The 25,067-nt window shown below is 41.3% G+C and overlaps 1 protein-coding gene across 1 annotated transcript; it reads right to left on the bottom strand.

The window, feature by feature from the left end:
* Positions 1-3,277: 3,277 nt before the first annotated feature.
* mrps30 (mitochondrial ribosomal protein S30) lies at positions 3,278-23,683 on the bottom strand. Its single transcript, XM_060822644.1, has 5 exons — positions 23,107-23,683; positions 15,573-15,718; positions 12,949-13,054; positions 12,593-12,769; positions 3,278-8,888 (listed from the first exon to the last, which is right to left on the bottom strand). The coding sequence occupies exons 1-5, from the start codon at positions 23,672-23,674 to the stop codon at positions 8,599-8,601; spliced, it is 1,287 nt and encodes a 428-aa protein (XP_060678627.1). The 5' UTR covers positions 23,675-23,683; the 3' UTR covers positions 3,278-8,598.
* Between the last annotated feature and the right edge of the window lie 1,384 nt (positions 23,684-25,067).

Genomic DNA, 25,067 nt, shown 5'->3' with positions numbered 1-25,067 from the left:
ATGGGCTGAAGTGGCAGATGGAGTTTAATTCAGATAAATGCAAGGTGCTGCATTTTGGGAAAGCACATCTTAGCAGGATTTATACACTTAATGGTAAGGTCCTAGGGAGTGTTACTGAACAAAGAGACCTTGGAGTGCAGGTTCATAGCTCCTTGAAAGTGGAGTTGCAGGCAGATAGGATAGTGAAGGCTGCATTTGGTATGCTTTCCTTTATTGGTCAGAGTATTGACTACACAAGTTGAGAGGTCATGATGCAGCTGTACAGGACATTGGTTAGGCCACTGTTGGAATATTGTGTGCAATTCTGGTCTTCTTCCTATCGGAAAGATGTTGTGAAACTTGAAAGGATTCAGAAAAGACTAACAAGGATGTTGCCTGGATTGGAGGATTTGAACGATAGGGAGAGGCTGAATAGGCTGAGACTCTTTTCCCTGGAGCATCAGAGGCTGACGGGTGACCTTATAGAGGCTTACAAAATTATGAGGGGCATGGATAGGATAAATAGGCAAAGTCTTTTCCCTGGGGTTGGAGAGTCCAGAACTAGAGGGCATAAGTTTAGGGGAAAGATATAAAAGAGACCCAAGGGGCAACATTTTCACGCAGAGGGTGGTACATGTATGGAATGAGCTGCCAGAGAATGTGGTGGAGGCTGGTACAATTGCAACATTTAAGAGGCACTTGGATAGGTATATGAATAGGAAGGGTTTGGAGGGATTTGGGCCGGGTACTAGTAGGTGGGACTAGATTGGGTTGGGACATCTGGTCGGCAGGGACAGGTTGGACCGAAGTGTCTGTTTCCATGCTGTACATCTCTATGACTCTAAGTCTAATTATGAGAGGTATTGACCATAAAAAAACGATGCTTGAAAGCATACATTTTGGCATTATTAACATCAAATGGTTACTCGGTTTAGAAAGTTGTGATGCTAAAAAACAAAGTTTTACTGTAGCAAATTACTTTAAGCTTATGCTGTTTCATCACCAAAAGATTTTCAAAGAAATAAGTGTCGTGATTGTAATTCTATTTGTAGTACAAATTTTTGAAGTATCATCTGTCATGAATAGAATTTTGATTCCTAATGAGTTTTTTTTCTTAAGCTTTCCTTTAGATAAAATTCTTTTGATTGCTTGCCAATTTCTTAGTTACTTTCAATTCTTGATCTTCGAACAAATAAACTTGCTGTCCCCAATTTGATTACATTTAACCGATTTCTCTCATCAGATTTCAAAGATAATAAGTACACTCAGAAGCTGAAGTATATTGTTTTAATGGGGACTGTGATCAATGAACTGCCCGTGACATAGAACAGGCATTTTGTTTCTAGTTGCAGTTACAATCAGTTTTGCCGAACTGATTTAGTAATTTATTCTACAATGCAAATTAGTTTTATTTCACATTAAATGCTCAGAAGTTAGGCAGAATTATATTCCATGTTAAGCTATATTGGAGCAATGAATGTTAACTAGTTATTTACTTGTTGATGCAAAGAGCAATTATCAGGAGTGCAGTACAGTATATCTGTTGTAGTAAGTCAGGTTAAAATAACTACAATACGGAAGCCACAATAGCCTGGTAACGAATGAGTAAGTTGGACTTTCTAATACTCTTCCAATGACTTAATGACTCTGCAGCACTCTTCCCTGTCACTGTATCTTCCATTACTTTATATCATTACTTAAGTATATGGCATCAGCTTTGAAGTAGTAATTATATTAGAACAGCAACTAATAGATCTGTTACTTTAGCAGTTTGCTGCAGGAATCAGTACCAGTAACAGCTTTTCTGGTTCCATGCTACATGTCATGCATTTAATATATGTCAAATCATCAGTTTCGATTTGGAGTCATGATAAGACAGTTATAAACCATAAGACCAAAAGCCATAAGTAGGAGGAACAGGAGTGGGTCGTTGAACCCTTTGAGTATATTCAACTTTCAAATAGATCATGGCTGATCAGATAATCCTCATATCCACTTTCCTGCATTTTCTCCGGAATCCTCAATCACCCTATTGATCAAGAATTTATCTGTCTCAGCCTTAAACATGCACAAGGACTCTGCCCCATAGCTGTATGTATCAAGGAGTTCCAAAGTTTGAATCCTCAGAGAAAAGAAATGCTTCTTCATCTGAAGTCTTAAATTGATATCCCTTTATTCTGAGAGGATGCCCTCTAGTCCTAGACTCTTTCCATGAGGTGAAACATCCTGATTACTTACCATCAAGCCCTTTAAAGAATCAATGTTTCAATGCGCCCAATCTACTTAGCCTTTGCTCATAAGACAATCCTTCCATACCAGAAATCATACAGGTAATTTTCTCTGAAATAGATCAGATGAAATGGTATCTTTCCTTAAATACGTGGACCAAGATGTAGTACTCCAGATGTGGTCTCACCAGCACCTTGTAGAGTTGCAGAAAGACATCCCAATTCTTATATCCAATGTTCTTGAAATAAAGGCCATCATTCCATTAGCCTTCCCAAGCTGTACCTGTGTCCTAGCTTTGTGTTTTGTGCACAAGTCTCTTAATGTTCTGGCTTCCTGAATTTTTTCTATTTAAATATGTTCTTTTTATCTTCCTTCCAACATGAACATCTTCACATTTCCCTACAATGTACTCCATTTATTCAACTTTTTTACCTCAATTACTTACTCTATCAAAATGAGTTTAACAGATTTAAAAATCAGGATTTTACGTTTAGATTCAAATTGCAAGATAACGCAGTGAGAAGTGCATAAATGCGTCTGGTGTAGGATTTAGGGAGAATGTTGTGACCAACACTTGAATAACTAACAGTTGAGAGGACAGGCTCCACATTAGCATGAGTCACAAATACCAATGCTTTTGGGAGACAGTGATGAATTCAATAGATAGGTAAACTCTCAGCCCAGACTAATGCTCGAACACATGGATTCAATTCTCACCACAGCAATGGGGTGGAATTCAAATTCAATTAAAAAATCTTAAACTGAAAGCTGTCAGTGAAGGTGACGGTGAAAATATTCATTTATTGTCATAAAACCCCGCCTCGTTCACTATTGTCTTTTATGTAGAGACATTTGCTGTCCTTACCCAGTCTGGTCTAAGTGTGAATCCAGACCCATAGTAATGTAAATATCCTCTGTAATGGTGTAGCAAACCACTCAGTTCAAATAGATTATAGGCACAATATTTGGCCTTGTCAACAACACCTACAACCCAGGCAAGAATAATAAAAAAAAGGATCAGACAGCAGTTATTTCATTGGATGTTTGATCATTTATTGATTGCATTTTGGACATCAAGCTGATGAAAGATTAAAAAAGATCATTATTTCCGCTAGAGATGCTGCCTGACTTCAAATTTCTGTTTCTATTTCAGAATTCCAACATATGCAGTATTTGGTTTTAAAGCAGATTAGAATACTTCCAAGACCTTATGAAATCACACTGGAAACCTGCACAATTGCGTTATAAAATCAATTCAAAAATTGTGGTATAATCATACCTAAGGGTTAAGATTCAAAGCCAAGTATCCCTTTACGAATTTTGATTTAATCACTGGCTTTAGAGTCAAGAAGAATGAACTACTGTTACTAAAAGTTTTGATGACAGGCCAGACACCTTGATGTCAGCCAGGAAATCTGATCGTGGGCACTCATTGGTAGCCACCAGTATTCCTCCCTCCCACAATTTTATGTAACTAAACACCAGGGTTACTGTCCTATTTAAAATGGCACCTGCCTCAGCAGTGCCATCAGAAACAGTGGTCACTTGAGGCTGCAAATCTCCTCTATGATTTCAAAAATAATTATCTCATAGCTGTTGGAAAAGAAATCACCACTCTGGGAATTGCTATTTTGGTGCTCGACCAGAAGCTATTTCCACAGAGAGGGACTCAATCTTAGTGGCAGCCAGGGCACCCAGAAGAGTAGCAACTCAGTTTTAGTTTAGGCTGAAGGAGTACAAAGAAAGTCACACATTTACCTGTTGTCCTCACTTCAGCTCACACTGACTTGTACTATCCTAGAATTGTAAATAAGGTATTGCCTACATTTTCCATGACCTATATTTAATGTCTTACCTACATACAGGGCAGCATGCTGGATCAGTGGTCAACACTGCTGCCTCAGTGCCAGCCTCCCAGGTTCAGTTCCAGCCTTTGGTTACTGCCTGTGTGGGGCTTGTATATTCTCCTCCATATCTGTGTGGGTTTCTGTTAGGTGCTCTGGTTTCCTCCCACTGTCAAGCACATGTAAATTAAGTGGGTTGGCCATGCTAAATTATCCATAGTGTCCAGGGATATACAGACTAGATGGATTAGCCACAGTATGTTAGAGATGACAGGGATAGGGTAGAAATCTGGGTGAGATGTTCAACCTTGGAGGGTCAGGGATGGACCAACGGCCTCTTTCTGCACTATGGGGATTCTGGGCCTACTGCCTGAATATGACAGCAAATTGCTGCACTCGAACACAGCAATGACCGAACATTAAATAACAATGCATTATTTTAGAGGTGAGTCAACACACCTTAACACTTAAATTATGTTGGATTTAAAAAAAAATGTCCAGCTGTTTCAGAACTGTATTTGGATTAATGTATCCAGTGGAATTAGAAAAAGGTAAATATCAGTCTACATAGTAAAAATAAAAGCCTTTTTATAGATTTCATTCACCTGTGTAGTGGAAATTAGTACAGTATTATAATTGTGAAAAATGAATTCGCAAAACAAAAAGGAAAGGAATTTCAATTGCGAATAACATGAAATTGAAAATGCACTTTTCTGCTTAAGTGCCAAACCATTCTAATAAATACCAACCATAAGGTCAGCAAATAAAACTTCTCAACTTGCATTAATTTTTTTTTAAATCAAGTTGACAAATAAACAATGCATATTCTCACTGTATTGTCAAAAACAATTTGTAATTTTTTTCTACCAATGCAACTGATTGTACCTTGCCCCATAACACAATTGATCAATGATAAGCAAATATTAACAGAAAGTAAAACCTGCACAGTCTAATTGAATAGTCATGCTTTAGTCACCAAATCAATGATGTCATATTCCTACGGCATAAACATGAAGAATGTGGTTTGACATCAAAATCAGGTGGCACCTGCATTTTCTAATGTAGTGGTACATTCATTGCTTTTGCAAGTTTGCATACTTGCAGCTGCTTATTTGCTTGCTTTTCAATTATCAAACAAAACTAATATTCCCCTTTGTAAACCGAACAACTTAAGGTAATTTATCTGTTGTCATCATGTCGCAAGTACAATTTTAAGAATTATTGCATCGGAGGAAAAACCCTTGAACAGCTTCTAATCTTTCAAGGCTCTGGATGACATGGGCTAGAGAAATAATTTGGTAGAATTGAGAGATGTCGAGCAAGGCCTTTCTCGATATTAAGAGCAAGTCACATTTTCGAGTGAAGACCAGATGTTGAGACAAGACTCTTGACATAACAGGAGCAAAGGTAGGCCTTTCAACTTTGTTCTGCCATATAGGTAAAGTAAGGTGATAGCCTAGTCGTAATATTGCTAGACTACTAATCCAGAAACTCATTCAATGTTCTGGGGAACCAAGGTCAAGTCCCACCATGGTAAATGGTAGAATTTGAATTTTGAAAAGAATCTGGAATTAAGAATCTACTGATGACCATGAAACCATTCACGGCCAATTCACCCATGCCAACCTGGTTTCCTAAACTAAACTAGTCTCATTTCCCTGTATTTGGCCCATTTCCTTCTAGGTTTCCTACCAAAGAGTGCAACCCCTTATTCTGAGATTATGTCTTCTGGTCCTAGATTCTCCCACAAGGAAACAACCTTTCTTCATCTACCCTATGAAGCCCTTCAAGAATTTTGTATGTTTCAATAAGATCAACTCTCATTCTTGTAGTTCCAAACAAGTACTGGCCCAATCTTCTCGACTTCTTTGCATAAAACAGTCCGTCCATACTAGGTATCAGCATACTGAACCTTCTCTGGACTGCCACCAATACCAGTTTATCTTTTCTTAGATACAGGGCCCAAAACTGTTCACAGTATCACAGCAAAGTTGACTAGTGACTTATATAGTTTTAGCAAAACCTCCTTACTTTCACATTTCATTAGCTTCGAAATAAAGCCCAGATTCCATTTGTCGTTCCTATTACCTACTGAAGCTGAATGCTAGCTTCTTGTGATTCATGGATTTGGTGTCCCGAATCCCGATTCCATAGTTTTTTTTGCAGTCTTTCTCAATTAAAACAATATCCAGATCCTCTTCCTACCAACATACATAACCTCACATTTCCCCACATTATATTCCATCTGCCATTTTTACTAACGAGCGGCTGATTAACAGGGACTTTTGCTCATTATCCTCCTCATTTTTGTCCTGACCTCATTAAATTCAGGCTCCCATTCTCACATCTTTTGGATAGACATTAGAAACCAAAAACCCATGACACCAGCTGACCGTTTATTCCTTCAGACCTTCTTGTTAAACACCAGGTATCAACATCCTTTGGCAAGAGTTGCACACACAGTGTGACATTGCTGCCATCGACTATCAGGAGACCCTACCAAAGATATATTTCCGTCTCCATCCCTATCAGTATTCTGCAAAGACCATTCGCTCTGTAACTCCCTTGTTAGCACGCATTCACTTCACATCTACCTCATGCTCACCACATCCATCTTGCCTTGCATTTTAACACTTTATCTCCTCAGCCACATCTTAAAGGCTCACACGGCTTCTGACTAGTCTTGCAGTTTGACACGCAAAGCCAAGTAGCTTGCCAGAAATCATCAGTCTAGGGGGTGGTCTTTTTGCAGAATGTCAGAGTTGTTTGGTCAATCTCACATCTGAACCATGTATGCACCAAACACTGCATGTACATCAATCAAATGGCCATTTCTCACCATACTGATGACACGATAAGTCAAGACCAGTCTCTAAATTTATTCTGGGGCAAAACCACAGTCAGTAGGTGACTTGGGTGATCAGGGTCAAAGAGTCTCTTTCTACAGTTTGGGGAGGGAGCCATTACCATACCTGTGGGTCCAGTGCAACCAGTCTGCAGAATTACAGGAATTCAATCAGGGAACTGAACAGTTACCAGTCAGGGTCACCGGACCTAAAACGTTAACACTCACTTCTCTTCACTGATCTACCAGACCTGCTGAGCTCTTCCAGCAACTTGTTTTTGTTTTCAAGTTGCTCAAGAGAATGGACCATAATCAGTCCTAGGGGTCAAACCATAAAGAGTTAAGGAGGGATTATCAGGCTCCAATTACTGTAGGAAGAGAGACTGAAAATAACATACACATTGGAATCAGAAAGCTAGAATGCAGAGAGGATCACTGAAGTGGGGCAACTTAATAATATAATGGAAGGATACGATAGAACACAGGAGGGAAAGAAATCACACAGGAGGGAGTTCATCACCTGTAAGCAACACACTAGTTTCCACAGAGAAATGAACTATGAGATCTAGCACATTTACTTCACATGCCTGCACTGGGGCTGTAAAATCGACAGATGAAAATTTCAGTGGACAGGTTGGGTTGGGACTGGGGGAAGTATAAAGACTGCTTCAGGAGCAATCACTGTTGCCTTCCATTATACTGTAAATAATGTGCACAATGGATGAAAATGTTTTGACCACAGCTGGAGTGGGTGACTATGTTCTGAAGACGTGGGGCTCAGAGTTCAAGCAGTGAGGCTCTTCAAATGGCAATGCATTTCATAGGCATCCATACAATGAGGCTGAAACAGCTGTTGCATGTGCTGCATTTCTATTTACAGGTTTTGAAAGCTTTCCTGATTTCACTTCATATTCTCATTTGTTCATTACAATTTGAAATGCTCGTCTGGTTCTTTTCGTGAATATTCAAAAATCTCATTTCAAAAGCATCCGATTCTTCAAGGTTTACTGTACTCATTATTACACCCTTTCCCAACAGTCCCTCATGCATCTCCACGAGGTCAATTTGTTTAAACGTTTTCTTATAAAATTAACCCTAAAGATAACTGGATGTTGGTTTAATAATTTTACTGGCCACTTGCCACTAATTTATTCCTGATGTTTTCTTGACCACTTCTCATTTTTTGATACAGATTAGGCAAGAATACATGCAAGTTTACATTAGATTAACATGATTTGTTTACACAAACCTTCCTTACACTTTAGAAGTTGCTCAGTTATTTTCCATCTTTGCACACTTTTCTTTTGATGCTTTGCCCTAGGGACTATTTACATTATATTTCAGATACCTAAACATCTCTATTGCCTTTCCTATTCAGCACATCCTGATTGTAACCAATCATGCAAATAATATAGTTTTATTAGTCCCCATCAAATCTGACCCAACTATCGCAAGTCTTCTATTCAATTATCTTAACACTTAAAATGCGTGGTTAACAAGTTGGAATGGACTTTAAACAAACATTAGGGATATATATGTGATACAGAAAATTCCCATTCATTTCATAAAAAAACTTCACAAGAAAAAAATGCTGGGGCATTTCTGAATAATGTATTTTAAGCACTTAAAATTGAAATGCATAGATATATGTATTTTCAACATATGTTACAATTTTTAAAGTACTTACAAACGTTCAAAATGTTACATTCCACTTAGGTTACTTTCCACTGATTCTGGTCTATTGAGTAAGAAGCGAACAAGTAGGCTCAGGACTTCATAATTGAACCCTATCACATTGTCACCTTCAACAGCCTCATACAGGCGCATACTTTCTGTCCCCCAGCAAATGTTTTTGCGATTGTTATGCTGGTCTGCACTGACAGTCAGAGCTAGGGTGTTCAATTGATAGCAAAAGAAGGAGAAATAAATTCCATCTGTAATCACAGCTTGAGAAACAAATGGTCGGGTTACATCTGCCTCACTCCAGAATCCTGAAATAACAAAAATACATCAATTTTAGAAGACTTATTTGGAATGTTCGATTTTTTATTACCTTCAGCAAAAGCTCAACTGAAAATAGTTTTCACTGTTCAAAATTATTTATGTTTTAAGATATAGGAACTAGAATATGAAACTGTTTGAACATTCTGGATTAAAAAAAGTGTACCAATTAATTACTGAATTCAATTAACTTTGGAAAGAAGCTTTTACAATACAAAACTAAGTCTTTTGGTAAATTCTGTCACATACCAAAGGAGCTGTGAACATGATCAGACAGGAGCACGCCTGGGTTAACTTCACTTGGAGATATAGTGGTGCTGTCACTCAATGGGAATCCTATTGCTCGTTAAACTGATTTTTTTTGCGACTTCCTAAATGAACAGATCAAACTGCCTTATTCCTGAAAAGTATTTTTGCAATCTATCTAGGATATTTTGCTCATTTATAAATCTTCAATAATCATGATCAAATTAGAAATATAATTTAACCATTTAGAAGCATAATTTAATCATAACTTTGTTATTTGAGAGAGGGCCTGTTGAAAGCACACGATCAGTAAGCTTTGCACGGTCAGGAAGAAGAGATCCAGAGTGAGACACGGCCCGACATGTAAAGTTTTTTTAAAAAAAACGATAAATGTGAAAAACTTGCCCCTTAGGTCCCTTTTAAACCTTTCCCCTCTCAGCCTAAACATATGCCATCTAGTTTTAGACTCCCCTACTCCAGGGAAAAGACCTGTCTATTTACCCCTCATGATTTTATAAATCTCTATGAAGGTCACCCTTCAACTTCTGACGCTCCTGGGAAAATAGCTCCAGTCTATTCAGCCTCTCCCTTTGACTCAAACCCTCCAACTCTGGCAATATGCTTGTAAATATTTTCTGAACCCTTCCCAGTTCCATAACATCCTTCCTATAGCAGAGAGACTAGTGTTGCATACAATATTTCAAAAGTGGCCTAACCAATGACATTACAGCCAGAAAATCACCTCACTACTCCTATACTCAATCACTGACCAATAAAGGCAAGAACACCAAATGTTGTCTTCACTATCCTAGCTACCGGTGACTCCACTTTCAAGAAATTATAAACCTGCACTCCAATCATTCATTCATTCACGCATACATTCACTCAATGAATCAATCTTTAGATTCATTCACTCACTCACTCTTTGGATTCATTCCTCACCAGTTCTTCTTATATTGTTCCTTAATAGTCAGAAAAGACCTGGAGCAACCAGACTGCTTCTTTGAATGAAATACAAAATGTGAGGAAAGAGTGAAGCAAATGAATGTGGGTTCAGAGAGAACAAATTAAGGAAACATAATTCAAAAACAAGGCACAAAGTCATTCTGCTATAATACATTTCGTCAATGCAAATTTGCTACAACATGACTGACAAATTGGGAACACTATTTCTAAAGCGCGAACTCTTTGATAAATAACACTCCCAAAGATCTTACCATTAAGTATATAAGTCTTGCCCTGATTTGCCTTTCCAAAATGCAGCACCTCACATTTATCTAAATTAAACTCCATCTGTCACTCCTTGACCCATTGGCCCATCTAATCAAGATCCTATTGTACTCTGAGGTAACCTCTTTCGCTGTCTATTATACCTCCAACTTTGGTGCCTTCTGCAAACTTACTAACCATACGTCCTATGTTCACATTCGAATTATTTATACAAATAACAAAAAGCAGTGGACCCAGCACCAATCCTTGTGGGGCACTTCTAATCACAGGCCTCCAGTCTGAAAAACAACCCTCCACCATCACCCTCTGTCTTCTACCTTCAAGCCAGTTCTCTCTCTATTCCATGTGACCTAACCTTGTTAACCAATCTACAATAAGGAACCTTGTTGAGCACTTTACTAAAGTTCATACAGATCATGTCCACCACTGTGCCTTCATCAATCCTTTTTGTTACTTCTTCAAAAAACTCAAGTTAGTGAGATATGATTTCCCAGGCTCAAAGCCAAGTTAAAGGTCCCTAATCAGTCCCTGTCTTTTTTAAGTACATGTAAATCCTGTCCCACAAGATTCCCTCCAACAACCTGACCATCAGCAATGTCAAGCTTGTTTCCACTAATACAACATCCAAGGAACAGGAAATTCGATGTTTCGGACATAAGCCCTTCATCAGGAATGAGGAAAGTGTGTCCAGCAGGCTTTCTGATGAAGGGCTTATGTCCGAAACGTCGAATTTCCTGTTCCTTGGATGCTGCCTGACCTGCTGCGCTTTTCCAGCAACACATTTTCAGCTCTGATCTCCAGCATCCGCAGACCTCACTTTCTCCTTCCTGACCTTAGGACCTGAGGGCGCAGCCTCAGAGTGAAGGGACAACTCTTTATAAATGAGGTGAGGAATTATTTCAGCAAAAGGGTTGTGAATCTATAGAACTCATTGCTGCAGAAGGCTGTGGAGGCCAAGTATTGAGGGTATTTAATAAGTGGATTCTCCATTAGCAAGGGGATCGAGGGTAATGGGGAAAAGACAGCAGAATAAAGTTAAGAAACATATTAGCCACGTTTAAATGACAAATAGACTTGGTTGACAGAATAGTCAAATTCTCTGGTGGTTAATTTAAAATTAGTTTCAAAATTATGAAATGATTACTAGCAAAATATCAGGCTTGCAATGACTCAGTTCACTGACTGAATTTCCTCAATAAGGCAATTTATCATATTTGAAAAACCCTCCAGCAGTGAAATGCTAGTCATTAAAATTATTTAGATACCATATTGTCAGTACTGAAGCATTTCAGACATTTGATGTACATTAACCATCAATCAAATGAATTGCTGGAATAGCAACATTATACCATCAAAACTTCAGATAATGGAACAAAGATGTGCATTTGTTTCTATACCTAATTTATTAAAATGTTAAAACCACAGCCATAACTTATTCTTATCCTAACGTTGAGCCTCTCCCACCAATGCCTTTCTGAAACAAAACTCACGAGTAAAAAGTGAGGTCTGCAGATGCTGGAGATCACAGCTGCAAATGTGTTGCTGGTCAAAGCACAGCAGGCCAGGCAGCATCTCAGGAATAGAGAATTCGACGTTTCGAGCATAAGCCCTTCATCAGGAATCCTGATGAAGGGCTTATGCTCGAAACGTCGAATTCTCTATTCCTGAGATGCTGCCTGGCCTGCTGTGCTTTGACCAGCAACACATTTGCAGCTGAAACAAAACTCATGCAAGTGACAATAAAGCTGACTTTAAAGCAGTAAATTGGCCTGCTCAGTTGTTTTTCAATGAGGGATCACACAAATTGAAAGGGGCAAGTCTTCATCAGTTCTTCTTATATTGTTCCTTAATAATCAGAAAAGACCCAGAGCAATCAGACTGCTTCTTCAAATAAAATACAAAATGAGAGGAATGAATGAAGTAAACAAAGGTGGGTTCAAAGAGAACAAATTAAGGCAACATAATTCAAAAACAAGGTAAAGTCATTCTGCTATAACACGCGTTTCGTTAATGCCAATTCGCTATGACACGACTAACAAATTGAGAACACTTTCTAAAGCCCAAACCTTTAAAGTGTGTGTTGGCTATAACGCGATTCCAGCCTTATTAGTTCTGCTATTATGTGATTTTCTTCAACACAAGGTTGCACAAGAATAGGACTACCATGTTATAGCAGAACTGACTGTATTTAATCTTTGATGAATTAGCACACTCTAACCTTGATACATTGCCTGTGCTCCAGTCCAAGCAAACAAACTTGCAATACCATTGGCACGTAAACGCACTTCAATCTGGTCGGGTAGGTTGTCTTTTATTAGTTTTTCTCTCCTCAATTTCTCAGAAGCAAAATGAAATTGGGTGTGTCCATAACAGGAAGAATCAGAAATCTTTGAACCTGTTAACAGAATACGTGCAAGTGCAATTCCAGATCAGACAGGGAGTGCAACACAACACAACAATTCAGTTAAATTCTATTTTCCAGTACCTTATCAAATAACCATGGTTTGGTATACAGTTTAATAAAATATTGAATTATTCAAATATGCAACGCATCCACTAATCCATTTCCCTTACCAATGAAAATATTGTTGTCATATTGCCGTTGAAATAATGGAAGTCGGCATGGTTCTACATGAATAACAGGAACATCTTCAAGAACTGAGTGTTCTAAGGGCACAAACTAGGAAAAAAAGACTTAATTTTAAAATTGCTTATTTTAAGGTTACTGCTAACTTTCAGGGGTTAATAAAAAAATTTAGCATTGACCAGATGCCAAGTTACAACATTAATTTCTTGGTGTTGGATCTAAGACAGTCTGACAATAAAGCATTGAAAAAATAAACTAGTTTAATAGCAATAATTTGAGTTAGCATTTTAGCAATGAATAACTACGCAACTTTAAAGGCTGTGTAAATATTAATAAATCAGAAAACAGTTTAAAGATATCAGCACCAATGACTTTTCTGATTCTGGAGCAATAAAGAGAAAAACTAAAGGATAACAGGCTAAAGAATATTTTAAAAGAGTTCCTCGTTTTTGTTATATTTGTTCACGGGATGTGGGCGACATTGGCAAGGGCAGCATTTATTTCCCATACCTAATCATCCTGGAGGTGATAGGTTGCCTTGTTGAACCACTGCAATCTCTGGACTGTAGGAACATCCAGTGCTTAAGGACAGGAGTTCCAGGATACTGAGACCTGAAAAGTATTGGAATGAGGATGGAGTGGGTCTTGGAGAGAAATGTGTAGGCGTTCTCATCTTTCTGCTGCCTTTGTCATTTTAGATGGCAAAGATCACAGGTTTGTAAAGTGCTGTCAAAGGTAGAGTCATAGCGATGTACAACATGGAAACAGACCCTTTGGTCCAACCTGTACACGCCGACCAGATATCCCAACCCAATCTAGTCCCACCTGCCAGCACCCGACCCATATCCCTCCAAACCCTTCCTATTCATATACCCATCCAAATGCCTCTTAAATGTTACAATTGTACCAGCCTCCCCCACTTCCTCTGGCAGCTCATTCCATACACGTACCACCCTCTGCATGAAAAGGTTGCCCCTTAGGTCTCTTTTATATCTTTCCTCTCTCACCCTAAACCTATGCCCTCTAGTTCTGGATTCCCCGATCCCAGGGAAAAGACTTTGTCTATTCATCCTATCTGTGCTCCTCATAATTTTGTAAGCCTCTATAAGGTCACCCGTCAGCCTCCAACGCTGCAGGGAAAACAGCCCCAGCCTGTTCAGCCTCTTCCTATAGCTCAAATCCTCCAACCCTGGCAACATCTTTGTAAATCTTTTCTGAACCCTTTCAAGTTTCACAACATCTTTCCGATAGGAAGGAAACCAGAATTGCACACAATATTCCAACAGTGGCTTAACCAATGTCCTGTACTCAATACTCTGACGATGAGCTACCTTGGTGATATACTGCACTAATTACACTGTGCTATGGTGCATGAATGGAGTCAATGTTGGAGATAATGGATGGAGTCCAATCAAGTAGGCTGTTGTGTCTTGGATAATGTAAAACTGAGCTTTGTTGAAGCTGCATTCATTCAAACTAGTGGAGGATATTCCATCCCGACTTGAGCATTTTCAGTGACATACAGGCTTTGAGAGAAGGGAGAAGAGTTGGTCACCATAGAACTCCCAGCCTTTAACCTGTTCTTGCAATCACAGTATTTACAGGCAGGACCTGGTCAACAGTACATTCAAGGTGTTGATGAAAGGGGATTCAATAGTAATACCATTCAATCACATGGACAAATGATTGGATTTTCTCATGGCATGAACTACATTCTTGCACAAGTGTCAGGCAATGTTACTTCCTGTTTATCTGCCCAAACCTGGATGTAATCTAAGCCTTGCTTTATTTGGACATTGACTACTTCAGGTTATTCTCATGGTCAATGTGCCAGCTCTTAATATGCAAAAGATAAAAATTCCATATCCATTTCTCATTTGGGTGGCTTTAAGCAACAAACATAACCTCTGGTATCTGGTTCACCAATGTCCTTTCAGGAAAGAAAACTTCCATCCTTACCTGATTGGCCTGCATGAGACACGGCAATGCTGTTGACTCAATGACCTTTGAAATGGCCCCACAAAACCACTTAGTTCGAGGGAAATTAAGGATGAGCAACAAATGTAAGCCTTGCCAACAATATCCACATTCCATGAAAGAACTGAAGAAAAACTCAACTCTTAATTACAATTTTCCAAAAAAACTCATACTAATGATCATAAATCAAAAGAAAATGAAGTGGCCTGTTAAGATACAAAGGTTAAAACAGTATTAGAACAGAATAGAAGGAACTTTACCTATACTTTGTATCAGTTAACTCATAAGTGCTTGATGCCAACATCAGTTAACTAAAGCACAGGAAACTTCCAGTTAAAACCAAACTGGAGAAGCCTTCAAGACCCTGTGAAATCTTAACTGAACTATTACCTCAGACATAAAACTGTCAGAAAAGCTCAGCAGGTCTGGCAGCATCTGTGGAGAGAAATCAGAGTTAACACTTCCAGTTCAATGACCCTTCTGCTGAGTTCTGAGGAAGGGTCACTCTGGATCCGGAACGTTAACTCTGATTTCGCTCCAAAGATTCTTCCAGACCTGCTGAGCTTTTCCAGCAATTTAAGTTTTTTGTTTCTGATTTCCAGTATCCACAGTTCTTTCAGTTTTTATTTATTACCTCAGGGAGTTGTTTAGGAACTCGAATTTGGCAGTAAGGCTTGTCATCAATCTGGAAGCGAATAGGATCTACTCGTCCTTTCCGATGACCCCGAGGAACAGTTCGTTCACCCCGCAACCAGTAAAAGTTAACATCCGGTTGAAAATCTGCAAGAATAAACATCCTTAAAGCTTAGCACCAACTGAGCATTACGTATTTACAATAATGCTTAGTACTTAATTATTGTTTAAAGACAATTTGTTGCAGTCATCGGAACACTGCGTAGAAATTACCAACATAAAGGGAAAACAACTTTCTACAGTACAAAATGAATGCTGATTAGTTGATAAGTGGACACAACTTGGTAGAGATCATGCCATGTAGAACACACCAATTAGGTGCTGGATAGTGTTGTCAGAGTCAGGGGTCAGGAGAATACAGAAGCAGAGCCAGTACTGCCGTCAGCCAGGAGTTAGACTAGTACTTTTTAAAAAAACATTTCCTGGGTAAGTCAGAACATTGGAACAGATTTTCCAAGGAATGGTAATTGCATTCAAATGCCACTCCACTGCTTTTTTTTTAAAATGACCGGCAGGTCCCTTGTTTTGCAGAATATATAGGGGTTGCGAAGGTAAATGACACTCCTTTGAAAACAGCAGTTGTCATATTCTGCAATTTAAATATCTAATGTGACAAACTACTTTGACAGCTCCTGTGAAAGTGTAAATACGTAAGCTGTACGAGATGGGGTGCCAGGGCAATAAGGTGAAGAAAGCATAAACGGGCTAGGAAGGTGGGGCAAGAGAGGAGGGTCAGGAGGGGGAAGGAAGAGTGAGGGGGTGGTCAGGGCTGGCAGGGAGTTTGAGAATGATGGTGTCACAAAGCTAATTCCCTTTTTCTAAAAGCTGTTCATTGTCTCAAGGAGACTCTGTCCTTGATTTCTTTTCAGAGGGGCAATAAACCAGCCAGACACCGATCGGTCTGGTTTGGCACAGGGGTGAAAAGGATTTTGAGAGGCTTTGTGTTTATATGTAAACAGATGAGACTTCAGGCTAAAGTGGTCATGCTTTAGAAGGGACCTGTATGAAGAGGGGAAAGTGGTCAGCTCTTTAGCTGAGCTGAGCTGAGCTGTTTTTAGTTCAGTCTTGAACTGCAAAGTTCAACAGGGAGCTCACTCGCTCTTTCTGCCCTTCAACCTGTAAACATGTGTTCCATTTATACTGGGTTTTAAAAGGAGTTTGCTTCTTGGGAATGTTGTGTGTATCGGAAAAACGTAGTTAAGTCAAGTTGAATAGGCTGAGCTCTGTAGGGATTCTGTGTAATTTTTGTGAATAAATTTTTTTCTGTTTTAAAATCTAGTAGTCAACCTAGCTATCTTACTCTGGGTAATTTTCATTGTACACTTACCGAAACAAATTGCAAAGTTAGGTCTAGGGCTGCCTGCTTAAGAATGTTTTAAGTGGTCTGGCCTAGTCCATAACAGACTGGGGACTCTTTGTGGGATTTTAAACAGCGAGTGGTAGATGCTAGGGTCTATAATTCAGGTGTTGGTTTGGTTGGGTAGATAAAGCTTGAGATAGTAATGGCTCTTTCAGTTGCCAAGTTTTCTGGATGTGGATACAGTGACTTCGGAGGTTTTGCCAAAAAGACCAACTTGTAAGAATTAGCAGAGTAATTGGAACCGGAACTGCCTGCTTCTGTGAGGAAAGGAGAGATAATTACAGCAGTAGGTCAGCATTTAAATTTGCTGGAGAAACCATAAGAATCTATTGAGATGGCAAGAATTCAATTGCAAATGAAGCAGTTTGAATTCGAAGAGACCTATGGGGCAACTTTTTCACGCAGAGGGGATACATGGAATGAGCTGCCAGAGGAAGTGGAGGAGGCTGGTACAATTGCAATATTTAAGAGGCATTTGGATTGGTATATGAATAAGAGGGGTTTGGAGGAAATGGGCCAGGTGCTGGCAAATGGGACTAGATTGGGTTGGGATATCTGGTCGGCATGGACGGGTTAGATCGAAGGGTCTGTTTCCATGCTGTATATCTCTATGACTCTATAAGGAAAGGGAAGCAAAAATGAAACGGTTTTAGTTATGATTAGAAGCAGAAGAGGGGGAGAAAGAGAGCGCTTTTGAACTTCAAATGCTGACACTTAAAATAGAAAGGCAGCTTAAAAAGGCTGGAGATAAAGGCTGACGGTGGGCTCAGTGAGGAATTCAAAAATTCACTGCCTGAAGTAGTGAAAACTCAGGTGGCAGAGCAGAGAGTTAAAACAGCAAGATTAGCAGCTGAAGTGGCTGATGATTATGAGCTGATCCATAAACATAGTTTGACTTCCAGTTTCAGTCCGCGAGGGATAGAAATTGGGGCAAAGAGAAATCCTCACATGAAAAGGGAAAGGTAGATCTCCATAAGGATAATTTACCACATGGTAAAAATGAAACCCTTCAGGGGGACAAAGAAATTAAAAAGTTCTGATGTCTTCTTTGTAACAAAGTGGGCCACAAAAAAAAATCACACTGTCGTTGGGCTAGGAGAAAGCCAGATACAGGAAAACCAGACAAGCCTGGAAGTTTTGTTGGACTAGAAACAAAAAACACAAGGGAAGTTAGACAATTGCCCCAGAGTGCACAAGATGATCAGAGGTTGATTAAGGAGCAAGCCCCTCATCTGCTTAAAAAATATACATGCAAAAATAAAGTTCATTCACATAGGCCGGGAGTAATAGGTAAGGAAATTACAATATTAGGGACATAGAATCCTCTCAGTGTGTAATGCTGAGGGATGAGGAGATACGCACTCCTGAGACTATTGCTAGAGAAGGTACTGGTAACAGGAATTCATGGTGAGACAAAAAATACTCAATTATGTAAAGTGAGGCTAGAGAGTCCAGGGAAGAGTGGAGAATTTGTAGTCGGAGTAGTGGACAAACTCTCAGCTCCAAGAATACAATCTGTCCTTGCAAATGATATAGCTGTTTCACCAGTAGGCATTCTGCCTACTCTAACTGAAAAGTGTGTAGAGACACAGGTAACTGAGAAATGAAAGACTTTTATCAAGGAATTTTCCCTGTGTGTGGTCACAAGATCACAGAGGCACAAGTTAAATGAGGAGAAATCAAAAGGCACAGATTAGGAAATTGACGTAGTGTTATCCAAAACTTCCTTTGATCAAATCAGTGGAACAGAGAAGGAGCAAATAGGTAAACATGCAAGTATTTTTAGCTCTGCTAAGCTGACTGAATTACAGCAGAAAAATAGAGTTAAAACAGTTATATCAAAAGGCATTTACAAAGAAAATGAATGCATTCCTGTGCGTTATTACTTAACAAATGATGTCTTAATGAGGAAATGAAGATCATCACACATTCGAGGGCGGAACGGTGGCACAGTGGTTAGCACTGCTGCCTCACAGCGCCAGGGACCTGGGTTCAATTCCCGCCTCAGGCGACTCTCTGTGTGGAGTTTGCACGTTCTCCCCGGGTTTCCTCCGGGTGCTCCGGTTTCCTCCCACAGTCCAAAGATGTGCGGGCCAGGTGAATTGGCCATGCTAAATTGCCCGTAGTGATAGGTAAGTGGTATATGTAGGGGTACGGGTGGGTTGCGCTTCAGCAGGTCAGTGTGGACTTGTTGGGCCGAAGGGTCTGTTTCCACACTGTAAGTAATCTAAAAAAAAATGGGCAGAGATTCAGCCCATTCAAAGGTGATGCTACTACTTGAAGGTCATTTAGAAGTGAGGAAAATCCAAGCTAAAATATAAAGACATTTTTACTGGCCTGGACTACACAAAGATGTAATTGAATTTTGCCAGACGTGACATACATGTCAGCTAATTGGAAAACTACGGACAGTAATAAAACCTGCACCTTTAATACCTATTCCAGCATTTGAGGAACCTTTCACAAGAGTCGTGATTGATTACGTAGGTCCCCTACCTCAAACAAAAAAAGTGAGAAATAGTATTTATTAACAATAATGGATGTGTCAACTAGCTTTTCAGAGGCAACCCCATTACACATCACCGCTAAAAGGGTTGTAGAAATATACTTAACTTTTTTTAAACTAGACACAAACTGCCAATAGAGATCTACTCAGATCAAGGATCAAACTTCACATCCAAACTATTCAAAGAGGTGATGGATAACTTGGGAATAAAGCAATTCAAATTTCAGGGAGCGCTAGAGAGATGGCATCAAACACTGAAGAACCATCTTGAGGGCTTATGGTAGGAATTATCCAGATGATTGGGATAAGTGAATTCCATTTGCACTTTTTCCAATTGAAGATGCACCAATGAATTGACCAAAATCAGTCCATTTGAATTAATTTTTGGGTAAAATTAAAGAGAAATTAGTAAGTCAGAATTCAGAGACCACCATTTGGACTATGTGTCAAATTTTAGAGAACGGTTAAATAGAGCTGAAGAGTTGAGTTGACAGCATGCAATGAAACAAGCAGCAGATAAGAAATCTCAAATTCACAATTTTGCAATTGGGGATACGGTATTGGTGTTACTTCCAGTGACAGGTGAGCCTTTAAAAGCAAGGTTTAGTGGACCATATCAAACGGAGAGGAAACTGAATGAGATGAACTACTTGATAAGGATTCCAGACAGGAAGAAATCTCTCAGTGTGTGTCAAGTGAATATGCTCAAAAAATATTTTGATAAGGAAGGAAAGCAAGAGGTTGTATTAATGATTACAGCACAGGAAGAAAGAACCACGTTCAGAGGATTCTGAATTGGACATTCCTCAAGTCAAATTGGATAAAGAGGAAGTTATCAAAAATTGGGATAAATTATTTAGTTACCATCTACAAGAAAATCAAAATGACCTGAAAGAATTATCACATGGGGAGATATGCGAAAATAAACTGGGAGTACTAACCTAATTGTGCATGATGCAGAGATAGGAGATGCTGTTCTGATTAAGCAACATCCTTATAGACATAACACTCTAAAGTTGGCACAGGTTCAGAAGGAGATAGAGCGCATGCCCCAGGATGGCATCATCAAAGTGAGTTACAGTGACTGGAGCTCACCCATAGGCATGGTGCCAAAGCCAGATGATACCCAATTGTTATGTGTGGACAATTGCAAGTCAACACCATTACAAAGACTGATACGCAACCAATTCTACAGTTAGAAGACTGTGACGAAAAAGTGGGACAAGCAACTTACATTTCTAAGTTGGACTTGCTCAGAGGCTACTGGCAATTACCTCTGTCAGAGAAAGCAAAGGCGATTTCAGCTTTCGTAACGCCAAATGGACTATATCAGTTCAAAGTCATGTCATTTGGTATGAAAAATGCTCCAGCCACATTTCAGAAACTGACTAATAAGGTTATTACCAGATTATCCAACAGTGTGGTGTATTACTGATTACCTATTGACTTTTAGTCACTCATGGAAGGTACATTTACAGCATTGATCGGACTTGTTCAATTGATTTCGGAAGGCAGGCTTGGTGATAAAGCGAGGTAAACATGAACTTGCCAAAGCCCAAGTCACCCTCCTGAGCCATGTTATTGGACATGGACAAATGGCCCCACGAAATGTGAAAAGGAAAGTAACTTGGAAATTTTCCACACCATAGACAGAAAACACCGTACTATGGTTCCTGGGGTTGAGTAGATTTTACTGAAAGTTTGTGCTAAACTTTAGCAGTGTGGATGCACCAATCACAATTGTTAAAAAAGGGCAAGAAGTTTCAGTGGACAGCGGACTGTCAAAAGACATTTGACCACCTAAAAACTTAACTACTGTCCCAGTATTAACCACACCAGATTATATGAAGCCTTTCAAGGTGGCTACCGATGCCAGTGACGTGGGTGTTAGTGAGGTACTCCTGCCGGTGGATGAAGGAGGAATAGAAAGATCCATCGGGTACTTTTCCAGGAAGTTGAACATTCATCAACAGAAATATTCAATGGTGGACAAAGAGCCACCAAATGTTGGTGTTGACATTACATTTCAGTGTTTATAATGCCAGCAAAGCATCTGAGACAATCATACACACTGATCACAATCCATTGACATTTGTGGAAAAATTTAAGGACACAAACACCAGACTGTTTAGATGGTGCTTGTTGTTGCAACTATTCAATTTGACAATTGTGCATGTGACATGTCACGAAAACATGACAGCCGATGAGTTATCGAGACTTAAGTGAGATACGGAGGTGTTCAGTGGTGGGAGTACCGTAGCCTGAATTTGCATGTGGTTGTGCATGTTTATAGTTAGTATAGTGGTGTTTAGGCTACTAACTGGGTTTTGAAAGGTGAAAAATGAAGCCATCTTTTGGTATCAACTTTTTTTTGGGGGGGGGGGGGGAAGAAGAGAGGAGAGGTGTCACAAAGCTCATCCGTTTTTTCAAAAAGCTGTCCGTTGACTCAAGGAGACTGTGTCCTTGATTTTTTCAGAGGGGCAATAAACTCGGCCATCTCCAATCAGTCTGGTTTGGCACAGAGATGAAAAGGATTTGGAGAGGCTTTTTGTTTATATGTAAACAGATGAGACTTCAGGCCAAAGTGGTCATGCTTTTGAAGTGACCTGTATAAGAGGAGAGTGTTCTGCTCTTTAACTGAGCTGTGCTGTTTTCAGTTTCAGTCATGAACTGGAAAGTCCAACAGAGAGTTGTGTGAAAACTCTCGGTCTCGGGGCTGGCGGGGGAGAGCGAAGGCGGGGGTTCTCTCAGGGCTGGCATGGAGAGCGAAGGGCGGTCTCAGGGCTGGCATGGAGAGCGAAGGGCGGTCTCAGGGCTGGCATGGAGAGCGAGGGGGGGGGTCTCAGGGCTGGCAAGGAGAGTGAAGGGGGGTTCTCAGGGCTGGCGGGGAGAGTGAAGTGGGGTAAAAACAATGATGCAGATGCTAGAAACCAAAGTCGAGATTACTGTGGTGCTGGAAAAGCACAGCTCATCAGGCAGCATCCGAGGAGCAGGAAAAATCGATGTTTCGGGCAAAAGCCGTTCATCAGGAAATTCTGAAGGGTTTTTGCCTGAAACGTTGATTTTACTGCTCCTCGGATGCTGCCTGAACTGTTGTGCTCTTCCAGCACCACTCTAATCTAGAGAGTGAAGGGGGGGGGGGTGTCTCCGGGCTGGCGGGGAGGGGGGGGGGGTGTCTCCGGGCTGGCGGGGAGGGGGGGGGGGGTGTCTCCGGGCTGGCGGGGGGGAGGGGGGGGGGGGGGGAGGTCTCCGGGCTGGCGGGGAGGGGGGGGGGGGGTCTCCGGGCTGGCGGGGAGGGGGGGGCGTGGGGGTCTCCGGGCTGGCGGGGAGGGGGGGGGGTGGAGGTCTCCGGGCTGGCGGGGAGGGGGGGGGGGGGGTGGAGGTCTCCGGGCTGGCGGGGAGGGGGGGGGGGGTCTCCGGGCTGGCGGGGAGTGGGGAGGGGGGTGTCTCCGGGCTGGCGGGGAGGGGGGGGGGGGGGGGGAAGTGTCTCCGGGCTGGCGGGGAGGGGGGGGGGAGGGGGAAGTGTCTCCGGGCTGGCGGGGAGTGTGTGTGGTGGTGGTGGTCAGTGACATCGCTCGGACGGCGCAGCCGGGCCATGTCTCTCCTTACCCAGGGAGGAGACTCCGAGCAGCGGGTTTTCCGCGGCCAAGGCGCTGATGATCCGCGGCACCAGGCTCCCGAGGAGCGGCAGCACCGTCTGCTCTCTCTCCCGATACAGGAATGGCCGCCGCCTCTTCACGTAGAAGTTCTCCTGCGACACCGCCTCGCACACCAGGGACCTGAGGCGGCCGAGATCAGGCTCGGCTCCGGGCTCGGAGCCGCTCAGGCGGCCGGGCAGTCCCGGCACAAAGACGGTCTTGGTGAAGCTCTGGTACCAGCGGTCCGCCTCCAGAGACAGCGTCTGCGGATACACGACGTACTTGAGCCGCTGGATCCGGGTCAGGAGCCGGATCTTCTCTGACACCGAGGGGGCCCCGTGTACCCGCTGGAAAAGCTCGTCCAGCCTCCGCCTTTGAGCTGACTTACTTTTGGCGGTGCGGGACGGTAGGACGGGCGGGTACCGGGGAGTCGGGTTTGGGGCCGCCTCAGTGACCAGCCCCGCGCGGCCCACTCTCAACTGCTGCCCGCCATTCAAACCCAGCGCGTGCACCAACCGCCACCGAGTGCACGCCGCCATCTTTCCTCAGCGTCGTATTGGGGGGGGGGGGGGAAACAGAGTGGCTTCTCCGTCAGAAACACGGCTGTCCAATGGGAATTCATACGGTGACAGAACTATCCAATGAAAATTCACAGAGGAACAGTATTATCCAATAAAGAGTCACATGGGGACAGGACTGTCCAATGGAAATTCACACGGAAACACAACCGTCCAATGAAAATAAAGGATTTTGGTGCTTGATGGCAGGTTGTTAAAGAGCTTTTGCTGATTTTGCAAATTTCTAAGGGGTTAACAAATGCAATTGTCTTTTTATTGCTATATTTCTTTTTCCGAACAAAAAGAAGAATTTAAAACAAGTATTGTATGTTCTGGATATTGATGGTAAAGCTGCATTGTGTCCAGTTTCTGGATTAGTGGTGCTGGAAGAGCACAGCAGTTCAGGCAGCATCCGAGGAGCAGTAAAATCGACATTTCGGGCAAAAGCTCTTCCTGAAACGTCGGTTTCGCTGCTCGTCGGATGCTGCCTGAACTGTTGTGTTCTTCCAGCACCACTAATCCAGAATCTGGTTTCCCGCATCTGCAGTCATTGTTTTCACCTCTGCATTTGTGTCCATCCCAGTTGTTCTCATTACTGGTGGTTGTTGAACCTTCTAAAGTTACAGTGAGCTATAGTCCAACATGTTTAATTGGAAGCACACGAGCTTTCGGATCGACGCTACTTATCAGGTGATGAAGGAGCGACAGCTCCGAAAGTTAGTGCTTCCAATTAAACCTGTTGGACTATAATCTGGTGTTGTGTGATTTTTAACTTTGTACACTCCAGTCCAACACTGGCATCTCCAAATCATAAATTACAGTGAAGGTGTGTTCCTTATTGCAGTAAAGTCATTACCTCTGAACTGTTAATCCAGAAACACGGGTATTGTTCTGGGGACCTGGGATGGTGGAATTTGAATTTTTTAAAAAACCTGGAATTAAGAGACTAATGATGACCACAAAACTTATTGTTGATTGTCTGAAAAACCCATCTGGTTCACTGATGTCCTTTAGGGAAGGAAACTACCATCCTTACCTGGTCTAGCCTCCATGTGACTGCAGACCCATAGTAACGTGGTTGACTCTTAACTGCCTTCAGGGCAATTAGGGATGGGCAATGAATACTGGTTTTGCCAGTGACACCCTTGTCACGGTAATGAATCAAAAAAGTAACGTCATGTGATAGAGGTACATATTCACACTTGAACACTATAGCCACACGTGTCTACAACAAAAACACAAATGGTTAGAGAAACTCAGCAGTTCTGGCAACATCTGTCGATAGAAAGTAGAGCTAATGTTTCAAGTCCAGCGACCTTTCATCGGTACTGTGTGCAGTTTTGATCTCTACCTGTGGAAATGCATACAGAATTAT

This window comes from Hemiscyllium ocellatum, chromosome 1 (assembly GCF_020745735.1).
Source record: "Hemiscyllium ocellatum isolate sHemOce1 chromosome 1, sHemOce1.pat.X.cur, whole genome shotgun sequence".
Classification (NCBI taxonomy): domain Eukaryota; kingdom Metazoa; phylum Chordata; class Chondrichthyes; order Orectolobiformes; family Hemiscylliidae; genus Hemiscyllium; species Hemiscyllium ocellatum.
Note: the sequence above shows the minus strand (reverse complement) of the source record. Positions and strands in the feature narration are given on the sequence as shown.

Excerpts from the sequence above, each read along its gene's own strand:
- mrps30 (XM_060822644.1), bottom strand. The coding sequence starts at position 23,674 with ATGGCGGCGTGCACTCGGTGGCGGTTGGTGCACGCGCTGGGTTTGAAT. Across the intron at positions 15,719-23,106 it reads GCTCGGAGTCTCCTCCCTGG|ATTTTCAACCGGATGTTAAC; the intron begins GTAAGGAGAGAC and ends TTATTCTTGCAG. Across the intron at positions 8,889-12,592 it reads AGCACAGGCAATGTATCAAG|GATTCTGGAGTGAGGCAGAT; the intron begins GTTAGAGTGTGC and ends TTGTTATTTCAG.